The sequence below is a fragment of the Loxodonta africana genome, chromosome 19, assembly GCF_030014295.1.
Source record: "Loxodonta africana isolate mLoxAfr1 chromosome 19, mLoxAfr1.hap2, whole genome shotgun sequence".
NCBI classification, from domain to species: Eukaryota; Metazoa; Chordata; class Mammalia; order Proboscidea; family Elephantidae; genus Loxodonta; species Loxodonta africana.
In genome coordinates this window covers 52,699,262-52,718,265 of record NC_087360.1, presented here as the reverse complement: position 1 = coordinate 52,718,265, position 19,004 = coordinate 52,699,262, and the positions used below count along the sequence as shown (strand labels likewise).

At 52.9% G+C, this 19,004-nt stretch overlaps 2 protein-coding genes across 4 annotated transcripts in view; both read left to right on the top strand.

The window, feature by feature from the left end:
• Window positions 1-1,195: 1,195 nt before the first annotated feature.
• Window positions 1,196-2,989, top strand: SFTPC (surfactant protein C). The gene is made up of 4 exons (XM_064272720.1): window positions 1,196-1,696; window positions 1,978-2,100; window positions 2,352-2,470; window positions 2,794-2,989. Exons 1-4 carry the CDS (start codon window positions 1,244-1,246, stop codon window positions 2,942-2,944), a joined length of 846 nt encoding a protein of 281 aa, XP_064128790.1. The 5' UTR covers window positions 1,196-1,243; the 3' UTR covers window positions 2,945-2,989.
• A 1,436-nt stretch (window positions 2,990-4,425) lies between these two features.
• BMP1 (bone morphogenetic protein 1) overlaps window positions 4,426-19,004 on the top strand; it is a 46,752-nt gene continuing 32,173 nt past the window's right edge. For 2 of the 3 annotated variants that reach the window (XM_003412479.4, XM_003412480.4), the window contains exons 1-8: window positions 4,426-4,585; window positions 12,058-12,171; window positions 13,822-13,992; window positions 14,205-14,322; window positions 14,637-14,815; window positions 15,718-15,823; window positions 17,411-17,535; window positions 18,115-18,230. In XM_003412479.4, the coding sequence (XP_003412527.1) occupies window positions 4,426-4,585; window positions 12,058-12,171; window positions 13,822-13,992; window positions 14,205-14,322; window positions 14,637-14,815; window positions 15,718-15,823; window positions 17,411-17,535; window positions 18,115-18,230 (1,089 nt within the window). Of the gene's footprint in view, window positions 4,586-12,057; window positions 12,172-13,821; window positions 13,993-14,204; window positions 14,323-14,599; window positions 14,816-15,717; window positions 15,824-17,410; window positions 17,536-18,114; window positions 18,231-19,004 lie in introns of those variants that run through there. The other variant, XM_023551026.2, reaches the window with a different exon arrangement.

Here is a 19,004-nt window from a genome sequence, read left to right as displayed (position 1 = left end):
TGAGGTTAGGTAAGGCAGGTAAAGAGGACTTGAGGTGGAAATCTGACTCTCCACAGGAAAGAAATAGAAATTTCTGACCCTCACCCCCCTCCCCCAAACCTATGCCAAATCACCTTCTGCTTTCCGCAGTGCCCCCTCTGGGTCTACAGGCACTGCCTCCTCAGTCCTCTTCCTGAGCTCATCCCTTATCTTGGGGGACATTCTGTTGGGGAATGTAATGGATGGCCTATTGGGCCAGACCCTAGGCGTCCTGAGTGGTTCAGCCTGGCAAAGAACAGAAAGAGCCACAGGGATGCAGGGGCAGGTGCCAGCAAGAAAGGCAGTTGTGCCAGGAAGACACCCATGGTGAAAGGTGCAGATTGCCTAAGGGCAAGTTTGCTCAGCTCACCCAGGTTTGTTCTTGCTGGGGCCAAGAGGACTCATGTGCCAGGGCCAACGGCCCTTGGGCGCTCTTGTAACTGGCTTATCAGGGCCTTGGTTCTGGAGGGTCAGGAACAAACAGGCTTCAAAGCTGAGGGCTTGGATGGCAAACATGAGCCTGGTTCTTCACTTCTGGCCCCCTCTCTCCACTGGTACATATAAGACTCTGGTCACACTTGGGAGATGAGGGAAGGAAGACACCTATAGCAAGATGGATGTTGGCAGCAAAGAGGTCTTGATGGAGAGCCCGCCGGTGAGTGTGATTGTGTGTGTGTGTGGTGGTGGGTCTTGCCTCCTACGTGCCTCTCTGGGCCTGTTCCTCATCCAGATTCATCCATTCAACTAACTCACCTACCAACCAACCAATCAACCAACCAGTTGCAGTTGAGTCAATTCTGACTCATGGCAACCCCATGTGTGCCAGAGTAAAACTGTGCTCCATAGGGTTTTCAATGGCTGATTTTTCAGAAGTAGGTATTCAAGCCTTTCTTCTGAGTGCTGCTGGGTGGACTAGAAACTCCAACCTTTGATTGTACTAAGTTAGGATGGGGACACCAAGACCACCAAGACAAAGTCCCTTGGAGAGGTAGACATGGCTGAAAGCCACCATAGAGGTATATGGAAAGTGCTGTAGAGAGCATAGAGTAATGAGCCACTACATGTTTGGGAGGCTTAAATGACATTTCAGCTGGATCCAGAAGAATAAATAGGAGCTTACCAGCTAGAGAAGGAGGAAGGCATTTCAGGAAGAACAGGTAGTATGTATAAGGGCGTGGAGGAATGAGGGAGCCTGGATCATTTGGGGAACAGAGAACATCCGGGCATGACTGGAGTACCAGACGCTTGGAGGAAAGGGCAGGAGATAAGGCTGGTGAAACAGGCTTTCTTGGGTCCATCTAAACTAGTCCTTGCTTCTAAGCATCTATGGGTTGGTTGGAGTCCTGTGCATCTTCTAGTTCCACCTCCTTCAAGGAGCCATCTCAGTCCTCCTTTGCATGTCCATAGCATTAACTGTCCAGCTCTGGGAGGGTATGGGAAGGTGTCCAGCTTGTGCAAGGAGAGGAGGGGGAATCCTCATGACCTCACTCCTATCTCCCTGCTTGTCCCATCATGTCAGGACTACTCAGCAGCCCCACGGGGCCGATTTGTCATCCCCTGCTGCCCTGGGAACCTCAAACGCCTTCTCATCATAGTTGTGGTCGTGGTCCTTGTCGTCGTGGTGATTGTAGGGGCCCTGCTTATGGGTCTTCACATGAGCCAGAAACATACCGAGATGGTGAGCAAGGCTGGGATAGGGTGGGCAGTGGGCAGAGGGCCTGGGTGGGGATGGACACAAGAAACTTCAAGGGAAATGAAGAGGAAGAGGAAAGGGACACAGCATGGGAAGGATGGAGGGAGGAACAGGGGGTAAACATGGCCTGGGCTTATCCACTGAGCCCCTGCCCTACAGTGTAACAGCCTATATCCTGCAGCACTCGGTTCATTCAGCCTCTCTGAGCTCTCAGGAAAGAATGAATTGCATTTGAAAAAAGAGGCAGCGCTATCCTCCACCTCCAGGTCCTAGAGATGAGCATGGGGGGACTGGAAACTCAGCAACGCACGGCCCTGACTGAGCATGCGGGTACCACTGCCACCTTCTCCATCGGCTCCACTGGCATCGTAGTGTATGACTACAAGAGGGTGGGTATGCCTGAACCTATTGACCTTGGGGCTGGCAGCCAATGACAAGACTTTGTCAGGTGCACTCAGTTGTGCCACTTCATAACATCCAACTCTCCCATTCCCCAGCCTCTTTCCCTCCTCTTAAGATGCATGACCCCAGATTCCAATATGAATTTCATGGCCAACCTAGAGGGAGATGGGTAAGGATCAGGGTTGGGAGTGAGCCAGGCAGGGGGCTTCCTAATGAACTCTGCCGTTCCTGTGCCCAGCTCCTGATCGCTTACAAGTCAGCCCCTGGAACCTGTTGCTACATCATGAAGATGGCTCCGGAGGGCATCCCCAGTCTTGAGGCTCTGATTAGAAAATTCCAGAACTTCCAGGTAGGTGTGTGGGAGAGAGGGAGTGGGCTGTCTCTCTCCCAAGGTTGCTGTGAGGACAATTTGCAATGACAGATATTGTCAACTGTAAAGCACTACTCTTCGTGGGCTGTCGGGTCAGTGCCCCTCTCTATACTCACCTGCACAGCGCCTTCCCTACCCGTTTCTGCCCACTCCACTGCCAAGCTACCGGACCCACACAAAACCTCTGGCTGTAGCACAATCCCCTCTTTGTTGGTAAGGAAACAGGCTCAGAGAGAGTACCTGACATACCTGAGGTCCCACAATAAGGTCAGAGGTAAGACAAAAACTCAGTTCCCAGACTCCGAATCAGGTACTCTTTCCAGGCCAAGCCTGCAGTGCCTACCTCTAAGCTAGACCAGGAAGAAAGGCGCAGCGCTAGCTCAGCATCCACTGGAGACCTGGCCTTCCTGGGCACCGCCGTGAGCACCCTGTGTGGCGAGGTGCCTCTCTACTACATCTAGGACCCTCAGGTGAGCTGGTGCCAGGGCACTGGAGCAGCAGCACTCCAGGAGGGCTTGTTTGGGCCACCTGCCGTGTCAGTTGACCAGGCCTTGGAGGAACCACTGGTGCCCCTTCACCTGGGGAGCTCAGGGGAGGGAAGGTTCAAAGACATCCTTCCCCAGTCCTTCTCCCTCACATGATAGTGTTCCTTTGCTTCACAGGGTCTGTGGAAGCCCCAAGGGGACAGGAAAGACCCATCAAGCAAAGGGTCTTTTGCAGACAGGCAGAAAGCTGTTCTCCAACCTTACTGTGGGACTGGCCCTGGAGAAATGGGAGCTTGTGGGGCGAGGATGGGAGCTGGGAGAGGAGGGGTGGCTTCTATGGGCCAGCGCGTTCCTACCGCAAAAGAATAAAGCAGCCTTATAGAAAAACAAAGGGTGTACCTCTTCTATCGCCTGACACTCCCTCGGTCCTGCTCTTGGTAGGGGCTGGCTAGCGGAAGCCAGAGCCTTAGGGGACCAGAGGGTGCTTTCGCGTTCTCCCTCTGTCCCAGTGTGTTGGGGATTCAGTCCACCACCGGCAGGGGAGGACGGGCAGTAGGGAGGGAACTGGGGAGCAATCCACGGACTTCAGGCGCCCTCCAGTGGTGTCTGCAGGGAGAGGGAGAGAGACAGAGACGGAAAGGCAGAAACAGAGAGACAGAGACCGAGAGTGGGAGAGATTGAGGGTCCAAATACGGGAGAGGGTGAGAGATGCAAGGTGAGAAACACACAGACATAGGGACAGAGAGGCAGAGGCAGCGCAAGGGACGCAGCGCGAGGGACCCAGCGCCTGACAGCGTGTCCCGCAGCCCGGAAGGGGGCTGCGGGGCTGGGACACCCCCGGTAGAAGTCACCGCTAGAGGGCACTTTGCGGGAGCGGCCACCCGGCCAGGGACCCCGGGGGGCCGAGCGCCCCCTCCGCAGACAGCGGGGCGGCCAGGAGGCGGCGGCGGGCGCCCCCTCACAGTGCGGGCCGGCTTCTCGCCTTCTCCGCCTCGGGCTGGCGCAGTTCCCGGCCCGGCGGAGCACAGTCCCGGCCCCGGGGGGCCGAGCTCCGAGGGAAAACACGCCCTCCAGCGAGCTCATTTCCCTAAAACGGGGGGAGAAGGAGGGAGGGAGTGAAGGAGAGAAAGAAAGAAAGGAAAAGAAGGGAAGTGAGAGGCAGAAGGCCGGAGGCGAAGGCAGAGGAAGGGAGATCGGGAAAGGGCAGGGGAGGGAGACAGGAAGGAGGGCGGGCGAGCGGAGGGAAGGGGGAGAGGTAGGGAAGGAGCCAGGGGCGAGGGGGAGGGAGGGAGCCGGCCGGGAGAGGGAGGGAGCGAGCGAGCGAGCGAGCGAGAAGAGGGGAGCGCCCTCCTCCTCGCTTCCATTCCTCCGCTTCCCCTCTCGCCCGCTCCCGCGTCCGGGCGCGACCCGCCGCCGCCGCCGCGCCCGCCGCCGCCGCCGCCGCCGCGCCCGCCAGCATGCCCGGCGTGGCCCGCCTGCCGCTGCCGCTGCCGCTGCTGCTCTGGCTGCTGCTGCTCCCGCGCCCGGGCCGGCCGCTGGACTTGGCCGACTACACCTATGACCTGGGAGAGGAGGACGACTGGGAGCCCCTCAACTACAAAGACCCCTGCAAGGCGGGTAGGGAGCAGCCCGCCACCGGCCGGCCGGGCGCGAGGGGCTAGGGCTCCGGCAGGCCCGGCAGGGAGGCGCGGGCTGGGTTTAGGGTTTGGGCTTGGGGGAGGACAGTCCAGTGTGGGAAGCCGGGAGCTGCCTGGTTGGCAATGCAGTGGGGAACAAAAGAACGAGGGGGAGAGGGAGGGGGAAGTTTGGGGGACTTTTAGGACTCAAGTTTTGCTGCTGTTTGTGGAAGCTGCTGCCGCTGCCTCTGGTCTTCAGAGAGGATTCCTGAGGAAATTTCCCAGGGTCCCTGAGAGAAACCAGCGGGGCAAAGAGGCTTTTCCTTCTGCAGGAAACTTTTCTGGCCAGACTCCCGAGACAGAGTGTGTGTGTGTGCACTTTTTCCTTCTCTCCCATCTCCTACTCCAGGACACAGTCCGTCTTGACTGCCCTGGGGCTGCACATCTGTCTAGCTTGCTATGGGGTGGCCTGCACCCCCAAGGAGAAGTCTCTGGAGACCCCCGGCCCAGCCCAAGTGGAAGAAGACAGTTTTTCATGTGATCCCCTGAGACAGTGCTCCTTGGGTATCCCATAGTCCCTGACTGGCAGCAGCAGCTTTCTGGGATCCAGGAGGCAGCTGTCAAAGTCAGAGAAGCCAGCCCAGAAGGGACTTATCTTTTCCACTATGTGCCAGGAGGCCCTTACCAAGGCCAAGTTGAGGTGGAAAGAGGAAAAACACAAAGAGAACTCAGATCCTGTGTATCAGTTCTCTCACCCCATAGACACCAGAGGCTAATTAGCCTAGGTCAGAGCCCCTGGAGTGTGTGTTTGTGTCTATGTGTATGTGTTCTTTGTCCATGAAGACCTTGTATAACCCCCTGTAGTGACCAGATGGCCAGGCACTTGGGCCATTTGTCTGACCAAATGACCCTGAGCAGGCTGCCTGGAACAAGAGCACACAGAGGGCACAAGCTATCAGAACTTTTTCTCCACTTCCTGCCTCTGACTTCAGCTTGGCTCCAAATAGCCAGAGCCAGGGGCTGTGGTACAGTTTCTAAAATGAATTGCCTGACTCTGGGGACCCTGTTCAAGGACTTTCCTTTCCTTCACACCCTCTTTGAATGGATGGATTATAGCAGACTGCAGGAATGGGAGACCCTTCACAGTGGAAGGGGACAAGCCCAGCCCCCCATGCCTTCCTCCTGCACCCCCCTGGGCTATGGATAAACTGGGATGTTAGCTGTCATCTTTCTCGCTGGGTGCCTGGGGTGGGCATGAGGCTAAGTAGACGGAGCATGGGCTTTATTTGCAGGCCACCTAGTTTCAATCCTGGACCCACTACTCATCAGCTATACCACCTTGGGAATGTTAATTATCATCTCTGAACTTGGTTTTTCTCACCTGTAAAATGGATTTGATAACACACAGAGTGGTTGTAAGGATTAAGTATGAGACCATATAAAAACACTTATTAGTGCTTAACACACAGTATGCACTAAATAAATGTTGGCTGCCTACCCTCTGTTTTCTGTGCCTTGGACTTTCACTTTATTTTATTTGTTTATTTTTAGGTTTTCTTCCTGGCTTTGTCTTTGTGTCACTTATTTATCCAATTAATCTGCATTTACCAAATGCCTAATACATGCCAGGCACTTTGCTTGATGCTGTCAACGATACAGAAAAGTATAAAACATGGCCCCTGCCCTCATGGAGCTAATAGTCTAGTAGGGGGACAAGACACAGACACGACCAAGAGCATAAACCAATGTGTGTTAAGTACCAAATTAGAAAAAAAGACTTTGATGGCTAAAGGAGTTCTTGCCCTCTTCTTAGCCTGGTGGTGATGGTGGCAGAGAAAAAGTGAGCACTGTAGGCTGGGAAGGTTTGGGGATGTCTTCATGGAGGAGGTGGGGCTGGCGCAAGGCCTTAAAGAATGGGTAGGAAGCCAATCTGATGTATTTCACTTCTAGTTTGAAATTGGAGTGATTTTCGGAGCAGCGAAAGGCTGAGGGCCCTATCCCCAGTCTCAGATTTCATGCTAGGGTGGGGCTAGCTGAGTTGGAACTTCAAACAACAGCTCTGGAGGAAGCTTTCCACAAGGGTGAAGTGAGGCTTGTGGGGAGCCAGGCCAGGCATGGGGGTGGCTCTAGGGCCCTAGTGCCTGACAAGGCTAAGCTTCAGGGTCAGGCCAGGCCTCCCTCCTGCACGTGATTGATGCTCAAGTCCCATTGCCCATGTCTAGAGGAAACTCAGATGTGCATTCCCGGGCCCTTACCTACATACACCTCTGCTGAGCCTTGCCTTCCTCCTGCTTGACTCTTTAAGACCCCACCCTGTTGCCCTCAAGTCAAGGGTCCACTGGCTTTCTTCTGTGTGTTGTCTTCTCCTGCTTGCCTTTGCTTCTTGCCCCTCCTGCAGCCCTGCTCTCCAGATGTTGGTGATAATGGTGGCAATGCCTGACTCTACTTCTATTGGATGACTGCTACCCTCCTCACTTGCTCTTCTCCAGCTTTCTCCTTTTCCTCCACCCAAACCAAGGACCAGGAATAAAAGCCCCATTGACTGCCTGGCTTACTCGGAATCTCTCAGGTTGCTCTGAGGATAGCCATCTCCCTTCATTTGAAGTCACTTCTTGCTGTTACTGTTGGAGTGTGGTTACTGTTGCAGTAAGGGCGAATTGAGGACCCTTGAGACTCTGGGGAGGTTCCTGGATCTTCTTGGCCAAGAACAGAGTAATGGGCAGGAAGTCAAGCAGGTCTGTTTGTGTGTTCAGAGCTGATTCTACTAAGCCCTCTCTCTTGCCCTTGCTCAGCTGATTTCAAGTCAGCCCTGATTTATTGTGCATTGGGATGCTAAACGTTCGAGGGTCTTCTTCCCCAAGATTCCCTTGCCCTTTGGCCAGCCCAGCTGCTCTGATGCGGGAACAGACTTGCCAGTGATCTTGGGGCTCTGGGAGAGACTGTGGAGGCAGGAATTGGGACAGAGTTGATCCCATAGCAGAGAAACCCATGTGGACTGATCCTGAGCCAGTCAGGACCTTGCTTCCACTTCTACCTCAGCTGACAGCTCAGAGGTCCGCAGAGGGTGAGGTGGAGCCGTAGTTCCCCATCCCTCCTCATCGTCCTCACCCCAGGGGCTTCAGGGCTCAGGTTTGGACTTTGGGAGCCCTGGAGGTTGAAAAATGATCCCTTCTTTCACCAGACCACATTCCCCCTCCAGACATGCTGGATGAGTCATCCCACCCACCTCTGCTCCTGCTGAGTCACCTTTTCTTTTAGGTGCCCCAAGGGAGGAGAAAAAGACTTAAAATCTCCCCAGGCTCCAGATGGAGGGAGCCAGTGGGACTCCCCAGGAAGAAGGGACTCCTACGAATTCTAGTTTCTCCGGAGTGTTACTCCTCAGGCCACTAAGGCTCTCCTAAGTGATATCAAGGGGGCTTGGCCAATCTCTCTCCCTCTAGCTTCTGGCGGGGGTGGGGGTGTCCTTTGCAGATGTGGTGTGAACAAGCAGTGATTTGTGTGTTTGAAAGCACTAGGGCTTGGACAAGGAAGTGGCCAAGTGTGTGTGTGCTTGTGTGTTTGTGAGTATCACTGCATTCTGGGCAAGTCTATTCAACTGTGCGTGTGGGTACTCCTGAGTATGTGCAAGTGTGCATGCAAATATGCAGCTATGTGTAAGTGTACACATGTGGTTAATTAAGTCCATTTGCTTATTCTTGGGAGCTTGAGTGTGTCCTCGCCAGCTGGAAATTTGCATTTATGTCATGGGACACGTATATACCCTGTACACATGGTCTTACAGGGCTGTATCACACTGGCCAGGGTCCTCCCATTCCCCACCCCCTCCTCAGCTGGTGATGTCTTACCATGCCCTGGGGGAGGTGACTTTGGGGTCCAGAGGCTGACCTGGAGGAGAAAGACTCTTTCCCAGCCCAAGGCCCACAGGGTCCGACTCTTTCCCTTCTTTCCTCTCCTGCTCTGGCCTGGCTGTGGAGCAGCCACGAGTGCTCCTGGCTGGTTTACAGCCGGAAAACAAAACAAAAACTTTTGATCCTGTGTTGAAAACAACTACTACCCTGACCCTGACCCCAGGGCTTCCTTCCGGGTAAGGGAGGCTGGACTCTGTAGATTGCCTAGTTTCCCAAGAAGGAATCCCAAAGGGTCAGGGTCTTCAGGCTCAGTGCCTGAGCCATAAGGTCTCCTGCCCACCCATCTCTTCCCACCCTGACTCTGTTCCCATGCATTCTTCAGCCATGACATCCCCACCACAGGGCTCCCCGCTCACTCGGCAGATGAGCTCTTGGGCCCCGGGCCTATTCCGCCTTCTGCTTGCCCTGTCCTCCACACTGCCCTGGCCCGCAGGCCAGCAGAGTTCTGTGGCCTCCAGACTTGGAATTTGAGGTTTTGGTTCTCATCGCCCAGAGCTTCACTCAGCCAGGAGGCGAGTGTGGATGAACCAGCACGCTCTTGGAAAGTATAGTGGTGAACTTGAGCTTAGGGGTTGTTGTTGGGAAATTGATAAAAGTGGCCTTTTAATGGGTGCTGACTATGCTCCAGGTTCTGTGCTAGCTGCTTTATTTCCATGCCTTATTTCATGCAGTAATCCTAGGAGACAGATTCTATTATTAGCCCCTTTTTACATGAGAAAACTGATGTTTAGAAGAGTTTATATGATTTGTCAGCTAGTGGTAGCAAGCTGGGATTCAAAAGCAGGTCTGCCTGACTCCAAAGACCTTGTTCTTTGCTTCCATATCCAAAGACGAGTCTAAACATCCAGCCACATGTGTATATGGGGGTATTTTTTTATGTGAGTGTGGCTGTGGGTGTGTGAGTCTGGAGGTGCAGCGTCTGCAAGTGTGCAAAGGCATGGGGGTACTTATGTGGCACGTGTGCACCTGCGTGAATGTTAACATCTAAGAACCCACCATCACATCCTTAGAATGCACTTTCCATCCCATATCGTTGCTAAAGCCACTCTTGCATGTCAGCTGAGAAATGTCTTCTTCTGTTGCTGTCCCATCAGTTGCTGAGCCAAGCCACTGAGGGTGGCATTTGAAGTAAGAGAGGCTTTTTAAGTGGTGGAAGAGATTCTGAGCCACTTACCTGCTGGTGACCTTGAGTAAGTCATTTCCTCTCTCTAGACCCAAGTGTTCTGATCTCTAAAGACAGGGATGTGGGCTGGAATCTAGTCACTAGGTTATCTCTCCAAGAGTTTGTAATGGGACACTCCCAGGCAACTGCATGGGGTGGAGTATGGCCTATTGGGCAGGTTGTGGGTGGGCCAGGATTAAATGAACTCATTAAAGTGAGAGCAGTTTGTAAACTGGAAAGTGACACATAAATTTCAACAGACATTTACCTAAGGTATCATTATTGCTATTATTATTGACTTAGTGGGTCCAGAGTTTGGCTTTGATTTGTTCCTGAAATTGTATGTTGGAACTTGCATGTGTGTGTGTGTGGTTTTTTTTTTTTTTTTTGGACTATCTGTGATTGTGTGTGTATTTTTTTGTGGATGTGTGTCTGCATGAGTATCTATTTTTGTGTGTATGTATTTACAAGACGGATTCTAGAGAGAGGTAATGTACTCAAGGGCACTAGACTGGGAATCGGGAGGTCTGAGTTATCAATTCATCTTTTCCAGTGACTGGAAGTATGGCCTTAATTAAATCATTTTCCTTCTGGACCTCAGTTTCCTCATCTGTAAAATGGGAGGTTGGCTTAGGTGACTGCTGAAGTCACTCCCATGTTCAGTTGATCAGTGTCTAGATCACATCTGCATATAAGCATGGGTCTGTCTGGGCATGTATTTGCAGGCCAGAAGAATATCGTGATACTACATTCATTCAAACACTTATTGAATGCCTGACGCATGGAAGTCCTGTGCTGGGCACTGTTTGCATGCACAGGATGTCTCTGTGACTTTGTGGAGCTCTGTGTTTGATGGCATGGGCGTGGATATCATCGTATGTCTGAGGGACACTAACAGACTGTCTTCTTCTGTGTATGATGAACTAAGTGTGTGCATTTACCCAGTAGGGCCATCGGGGGAGGAGAAACCTGTGTGTAAGGCCTCAAGGTTAAAACAATTTGTGTAATGCTGACCGCCAGGCCTGTGTAGCACTCCAGGATGAGAAGCAGATGTCGCCGTGGGTGGAGCTGCAGGGAAGCTGCTCTCTGCTCCCACCTCCGGCTCAGCCTCCCGTCTCCCCCACCCCAGCCCAGCACGAAGCTCCCATCTGAGCTTCTTCCAAAGCGGTCAGCTGTATGACCTCTGCTTCTTCCTGCTCCAGACTTCTCAAAAAGAAGACAGATTGTTGAGCCCATCTCTCCAGAAACATCTCTCCCCAGCTCCAGAAATCTAAATGGCCTATTAGGGAAGCTCTCTTCCCCTAGAGCCTCTTCCACCAGAGAGGGGGACCCTAAGACTCAGAATGGGCATCACTTGAGAACTGTAAAACCTTTTCCTCCTGGCTGGAAAGCTCCCATTGCGTGTCTCAGTTTCCCTAATATCCTTTTCTGCTCCAATTTTTATTCATATCCTCCCCTCAATTTAATTAAGTTGGCATTTGTTGAGTGAACACAGCATGCTTAGCACAGTGCCAGGGATTATGGGCACATGAAGTAGTCACTCCATTATCTCACCTCATTTTATTTTTTTACAGCACCCATCACTATCTAGAATTTTCTCGTTCGGTATTCGTTTACTTGTTTATAGCTGGTTTTCCCCTACTACAATGTTAGCTTCTCAGTCTTGCTAATCTCTGGAATAGTACCTGGCCCAGGTTGTTGTTAGCTGCCATTGAGTTGGCTCCAACTCAGAGCATCTCCATATACAGCAAATGAAACATTGCCTGGTCCTGTGCATCTTCACCATTTTTGGTATGCTTGAGTCCATTGTTGCGGTCACTGTGTATTTAGAGTGCCTTCAAAACTAGGGGACACACCTTCCAGCACCACATCAGACAAGACTCTGTTGTGAGCCACTGGGTTTTTAATGGTCACTTTTCAGAAGTAGATCACTAAGCCTTTATTCTTAGTCTGTCTTAGCCTGGAAGCTCCCCTGAAACTTGGCCACCCTGGGTGAGCCTGCTGGTATTTGGAATACTGGTAACATAGCTTCCAGCATCATAATAACACTCAAGCCACCAAAGTACAACAAATACCTGGCCCATAGTAGGTGCTTACTAAGCATTTGTTAAACAAAGAATAAATGATGCAACTGTGTCTTCTTGGATCTAATAGTTTGCTGGGGGCTGGGCATCAGCTTTGCTGGGATTCCAACTAAAAAGTGGGCAGGAGTTTCCCAAGAGACCCTCAAGGCCAGTCCCTCCCTGCCCTTCTCTTTATTCTTCCTTATATGGGGTTTGAGCATTAAAGTTGCTGCGGGGGAGGGGGGTGTGGGCATGTGCCCACGGGGTTAGGCTCGTGAGCACCCTGCACTCAGTCTGGGTAGGAACATTAACACAGCTCCTGGTCTCTCTTTCTCTCCAGCTGCCTTTCTTGGTGACATTGCCCTGGACGAAGAGGACTTGAGGGCCTTCCAGGTGCAGCAGGCTGCGGATCTAAGACAGCGTGCAATCCATCGGTCTTCCATCAAAGCTTCAGGTACACTTGGTATGGACCAGCTTTTCCGTGCCCTGGGAATGGGTTCCAAACTTGCAGAAACAAGGAACCTCCCTGCTCCCAGACACAAATTGTGGTTCATAGACAGAGGCCATTAACTTGAACCCAGCACAAGGGCCTGTCTTCCCCTGGGATACCTTTATCCCTTCCCCAGAGGAGCAGTTATTGTAGACATACCCAGGAACTAAGAACTAATGTCCTCTCTGCTTAGAGTTTACAAAGCACTTTCATAAGTATTATCTAACTTCACTGTCCTCAACCACCTTCAAAAGTAGGTGTTAGAACAACTCAAGTTTTACAAATACAGAAACTAAGGCTCACAGAGGTAAAGTGACTTGTCCAAGATCACAACATTAGTTAGTGGCAGAGTTGGGCCTGAAATTCAAGCCTTCTCATTCCAAATCCAAGTCTCTTCCCCCAGTAGTGTAATTCCTTCTGGCTTTTCCTCCTGCTTCTACTTTTCAAGCTTCTATGCATCCTTCAAGGCCCATATCAAAGGCTTCTCTTGTGAAATCTTCCCTAATTGCCCCAAACATGACTATATCTCCATTTTCTGTGCTCTCTCTCTGCTCTGTGTTTACAATGTTAGTATAATTACCACACTGTATCAAAGTTATTTGTTTCTATGGCTCTCTCCACAGTGGGACTCAAAGCTCTTCAAGGGCAGGATGGTTCCTGCTTATCTCTGGTTGTGGTCCAAGTACCTGATAGCACACCTGGCACTTGTGAATAGGGGAGGGGATGGGAAGAATGAGGGCCTGGGCGGGGGGTGGTCAGTTCTTTCTAACTTTCTCATTACTCTGTAGTGGGGCAAAGGCTGGTCATTGCCAAAGGTGTTGACCAAGACACAGTCCTGCCCGCATGTAGCTCTCCCATTGCCCAAGGGCAGGGATTTTCACTTAGTCCTGTTCTCAGCATACACTGGTGGTGCCAGGCAGTTGTCCTGTCCAGCATAAGAGAGGATCCTGCATGAGCAACCAGTGGATAAAGGTCAAACTACCCCAGAGAGCAACTGACATTGGAGGGTGACCTTGACCTTAGTGGGGAACTAGTAGGCATGTGCAAGGGGAAAACAGCATGTAGGGGTTTGATCACTTGGGTTCTGTGACTGACCCACTGTGTGACTTAGGGCAAATTACTTCTTTGGCCTTAGTTTCTGCATCTGTCCATCCCATAGTGCTGCTGTATCAAACAAGAACACACATTTGGGAATCCTTAAAGAAGACTTAAAGAGCCCTGGTGGTACAATGGTTAAGTGCTAGGCTGCTAACTGAAAGGTAGATTCTTTGATCCCACCCAGCGGCTCTGCAGGAGAAAGACCTGGCCATCTGCTCCCATAAAGATTATAGCCCAGAAAACCTTATGGGGCAGTTCTACTCTGTCACACGTGGGGTTACTATGAGTTGAAATTGACTTGATGGCATATAACAACAAAAGAAGACATAAAATTTTGTGTTACACCACAAGCAAAAGGTTTATGAAATGAGACACGAACATTTTCCTAACCTGGGGTCCCCCCAGCTGTCCCGCAGTTCCTAGGAAATGATAACACAATTGCTCACTTTTTCAATTGGTTTTCCTTCTCTTCCGCTCCACCGACTTTCTACCAGTGTTTTCCTCTTTCACATCCAGGAAACTCTTCCATTCCTAACTGCCAGAGTGCTAGTGGGCAGCCTCAGAGGAAACCCCGCCGGAGATGGAGAGGCAGGTCCAGGAGCCGGAGCCGACGGGCAGCAACATCCAGACCAGAACGGGTGTGGCCCGATGGAGTCATCCCCTTTGTCATTGGGGGAAATTTCACCGGTAAGCGTGGGTCCTAGCAGGGGAACACGGAAGGCAGCCTTGGGGCAGCCCTGTCCCACGGCAGTCTGCACGGTACCTTCTGCCTCTCTGTCCACAAGTTCCTTTTCATGCAGTCTGCTCTCAGAATGGCTGTGACTCTAGCGGTGGGTGGAGGTGGGCCTAGGTGAGCCCACCTGGACACTGTGACAGCCTGGCCTCCTTTGTCCTGGCAGGTAGCCAGAGGGCAGTCTTCCGGCAGGCCATGAGACACTGGGAGAAGCATACGTGTGTCACTTTCCTGGAGCGCACAGATGAGGACAGCTATATTGTATTCACCTATCGACCCTGCGGGTGAGCAGGGGCCCCTGGGCATTGCACCCGCAGGCCTCGCCCCAACCCATGTTCTGCCCGCTACACTGCAGCTGCCCCCAGCTGGGCACCGCCCTGGATCTGTCCCCTCTCTGGCACTGGGCATCTCCCCATGAACTGCCCCTTGATGTGACCACGACCCCAACACATAGCTTCCAGCTTGGGCGTTCCACACTCAGGTCCTTCCCGGGCCCCTCTGCTCCCACCCACCCCTGGCAGCCTCGCCCGGCCCGGCCCCTGAGTGGATGCACTCCCCCAGCTCGGGACCGCCCCCCTGAGCTGGTCCCGCCCCCCAGGTGCTGCTCTTACGTGGGTCGCCGTGGCGGAGGCCCCCAGGCCATCTCCATAGGGAAGAACTGCGACAAGTTTGGCATCGTGGTCCACGAGCTGGGCCACGTCATCGGCTTCTGGCACGAGCACACACGGCCGGACCGGGATCGCCATGTCTCTATCATTCGCGAGAATATCCAGCCAGGTAGGAGCTGCTCACTCTCGGCGTCCGCCTTCCGCCCCCATTTCCAGGGCCGCCATAGACATCGTCTTTGGTTTTGGTCAACTTAGCATTATAGACGTAGCAGGCTAGGCAGTTGCAGCCCCTGCCCTTGGCCCAGGTCGGTCCACATTTCATCCCTGAGGCTCAGGGACGGAGAATGAGTTATGGAGCTACTCTGAGGGTCCTGGATAGTTCCTAGTCCAGGACTCCGGCCAGCATGAGCAGCCAGAGCCAGATAGCCTACCCTGCAGGGTTGGCGGCGTGGTCAGCTCAACCTTGGATACGTGGCAGGCCTTTTTCCTCATCTTTATCCAGTCTTCTGTCTTCTGTCCTCTAAGAGTTTTTTACTTTCTTCCTTCTCCTCACTATTTCTCTCCCCTGGAGTCCCTGGGAGGTGTAAATGGTTAAGCAGAGGTGCCTTTGAAGAAAGGCCTGGTGATCAGCAATGGAACACAGTTCTACTCTGACACACATGGGGTCACTATGAGTTGAAGTCGACTCTATGGCAACTCTGTTTTGTATTATTTTTTATCTCTCTCCCCTTCTTTTCTGCTTCCTCCCTCTCTCCTCCAGGCCTCCTCCAGTCTTCACTGAATCCTTCCAGGCTATGGTTCTAGAAATGGGTGCTTCCTTCCCATATTCCTTTGAGCCTTTCCTCCAGAAAGTCTTCCATTCACTTTGCCCCTCTGCTGGACAGGACTTTTCTAGAGACCCTCCCTTACTCTCCCCGCAAGCTTCTCTTGACTGATCCCCGACCCTCAGGTGGGGGAGGACACCTCTCAGGTACAGGGAGGACCCCATTTCCAACTCAGAAAAGGCAGCACTCCATCTCTCACAGGCCCGCCCCTCTCTGCCCCTCCCCCACATCTTTTCCTGATCCGCAGGGCAGGAGTATAACTTCTTGAAGATGGAGTTCCAGGAAGTGGAGTCCCTGGGGGAGACCTATGATTTTGACAGTATCATGCACTATGCTCGGAACACGTTCTCCAGGTGAGAGATGGAGTCAGGGCCTCTCTGGACCAGCCCAGCCCTGCCCTCTCTAGGCCATTCTCTTTCTCCTTCCCGCTTCATACCAGCCTGGCCTGCTGAGGTAGTGACCAATGACAAGAGTTGTCCTCTGGGAGGCTGTGTTCCCAGGCAGAGGATCTGTGGGTGTTGGCTACCCTACAGCCCTCTTCCTCGCGTGAGTCCACCTCAGACTGGATTCACAAAATCTGAGTTCTTCACGTAATACTGTGCACACCCAGAATACCTGGCCGAGGAGGCTGAAACCCAGCCACTCTGCAAGCCAGTTGTGCCGTGGCACCAGAACTGTATCAGTCAAAGAGGGCATACTTTTCTAGTTGCTCGTCCTGCAAGGGGTGCCTTTTTGTAATTGACTAATCTGCGCAAAGCCTAGCTCTTGCCCTGGACTAGTCCCCACACCCAACTCACAGGCACACATACACACACCTATTCCCTATCCTGGGGCCCACCGTGATCAGGGTGCTGATTCCCAGGTTCCCAGCAGTCACAGCCAGACCCTCCAAAGGTACTGGTTCAGCTGAAAAACTGCCCTCTGGCTATGTGCCAGGACAACAGAAGCCAGGCTGCCATGGTGTCCAGGTGGGCCTACCTCAGCCCACCTCCACCCACTGCTAAATAGCCACAGCCATTCTGAGAGCCCAGCTTCTTCTTGGAGGAGTGTGGGAAATGACCCCTCCCTGCCCTCACTCTCCTTCCCAACTGACCTTTCCCATGTCTGGCTCTTTCTTCATCTACTGTCTCTGCTTTCCTAGACAGTGGCCCTCCTCCCTCACCTCCGTCACTCCTTCTAGACCCCACTCTTTCTGCCTCCAGGCCTGAGGGAATAGAGACCAAGGAAGGGCGATGAGGTCATTCCAGCCCCCACACCCACAGACCCCCCACCCTTACATTTCCCACCACATCCCACCCCACCCCCTGCTGTGTTCCACCCAGCTGGGTGTGAGTCAGGGGCCCTGGGGAGGTGGAGGTCTGCCTGTTTCCGCTTCGTTCTGCTCCTCCCAGATGGAAATGCCCAGAGTTTAACACGGAGGAACTGGTGGGGGATAGGAGACACTAATGGATTGGGAGCTGGCAGGGCTGCCCCCAGAGTCTGGCCTGGCTGAGGTAGAACTTGTCCTTGGCTTTGTTCCAGGTGCTGTCAGAGCAGCCAGTGCCAGTAGGGTGAAGCATTGGCCCTGGATAAACCTGGGAGAAGTTCAGTCAGGGCTGAATGAGTATGAGGGGCAGCTGGGAGGAAGACAAGATGGGCCAGGGATCTATAGCTCTTCTGTGGCTGAGAGTTGGGGCCTGATTGGGCTGGAGGGCAACAGTGGGATCCCCACTGCATCACAGGCCCATGTCCTTGACCTCCCAAAGCGTTCCTGTTGTGGCTGCCACGGAGCAGGGTGAATGCTGGTCAGTGGGCAGCTTAATGACAGGGTGAGACGACTCCACCCTTCCCTGACCCTGCTGAGGAATGTCTGGGCTCAGGCAGGGTCGTGACCTGTGGGCACAGACTGGCACGCCACCATCTGTCAGACTCTCATCCAGGTTGGGGCTTTTTCCTCCCAGGGGCATCTTCCTGGACACCATCGTTCCCAAGTATGAGGTGAATGGGGTGAAACCGCCAATTGGCCAAAGGACCCGGCTCAGCAAAGGGGATATTGCCCAGGCCCGCAAGCTCTACAAGTGCCCAGGTTTGTGCTGCAAGCATAGTGCCGGGAAGGACTGGTCCAGGGAGCAGTAGAGGCCAGGGCCTGGGGCCTCCAAGAAGGTCAAAGCCATATGTCTTAGACAATGAAGGAGGCTGCCTAGAGTTGGGAGGAGGGGGCACAGAGGGAGGGGCAATATTGAAGTCAAGGAACCAAACTGGGATGAGGGTCAGGTGGTGGTGAGGAGCTGAAGGCCTGAGAGAGTGAAGGACAGTGACACTAGAAAAAGGGGAGAACAGTTGGAAGGGAGTGAGGTGGAGTTGAGACGCACCAAAGGAGTGGGTTGACACCAGAGCTTGACCTTAACTCTGGAACCTATGTTGCCTTGACAACATGGCAGTTGGTTACCCTGGCAGCACTAGCCCTGGAGAGGTAGGATGGTATGTACTTATATGTGAGGAGAGGGGGTGGGTCTTAAAGGGATAGGACCCTCCCCGACTCCCTCTTCTCCTCAGCCATTCTTCTCTCCCCTGGAGGATGCCAAGGCTCAGAGCTGAGTGAGCCAGAGGGTGGGGGGATTCCACACCTGCAGCCAGCTTCCCAGTCATTTCCTTTCCTTGACAGCCTGTGGAGAGACCCTACAAGACAGCACAGGCAACTTCTCTTCCCCTGAGTACCCCAACGGCTACTCTGCCCACATGCACTGCGTATGGCGCATCTCCGTCACACCTGGGGAGAAGGTAACTGTGGCCTTGGGCCTCTGAGCGTCCCCTCCTCTGCCAGTACCCCAAGAGCAGGGGAGCTTATCTCCTCCCCAGAACCCTAGCTCAGTGACTCAGTCCCACAGTGGGGGTCAACGTGGTGTGAATGACCTACCTAGCTAATGCAACTCCATTAGTATTATGGAGCACCGCAGTGAGGAAGGGCCCTCTATAATTCAGAGCCTTCCACTACTTCTAATATTAATCGTAATTGAATGTTAACTATTAGATAGCACTTACTCTATGCCAGGCTCTTTTCTAAGTGTTTTCCATATATACCTCTTCTTATTCTTACAGCTATCCTGTGTCTTTATTTTATAAATGATGAAACTGAGGCACAGAGAGGCTAAATAATTTGCCCAAAGTCACATAGCTAGCAACGGGTAAGGCAAGATTTGAACCCTTCTCAGGGCTGGGTTTGATCCCCAGCCTTTCCCCAACTGCTTGGGTGGCCTTGAATGAGCTGCTCTACCCTGGCCCTCAGCTCTTTCATCTGTCTCATTGGCCAAGATGTTCCCACCAGTACCTTCCCAGTTGTGACAACCTCTCATCCTGGGATACAGTTAAGGAGCAGTGCAAAAGCCTGCAAGGTAATGCTTCCCTGCGGGTCTCTCCTTCCCACCCTTCCTTTTCTTTTACACACATTAGAACCCACCAGAGTTTGCGTCTTTGGCCTGATTTTCTATACTCCCTTTCTCTACCAACACTCCGGTTCTCCTCTCCCCACCTTTTATCTGCTGAATCATTTCTGCT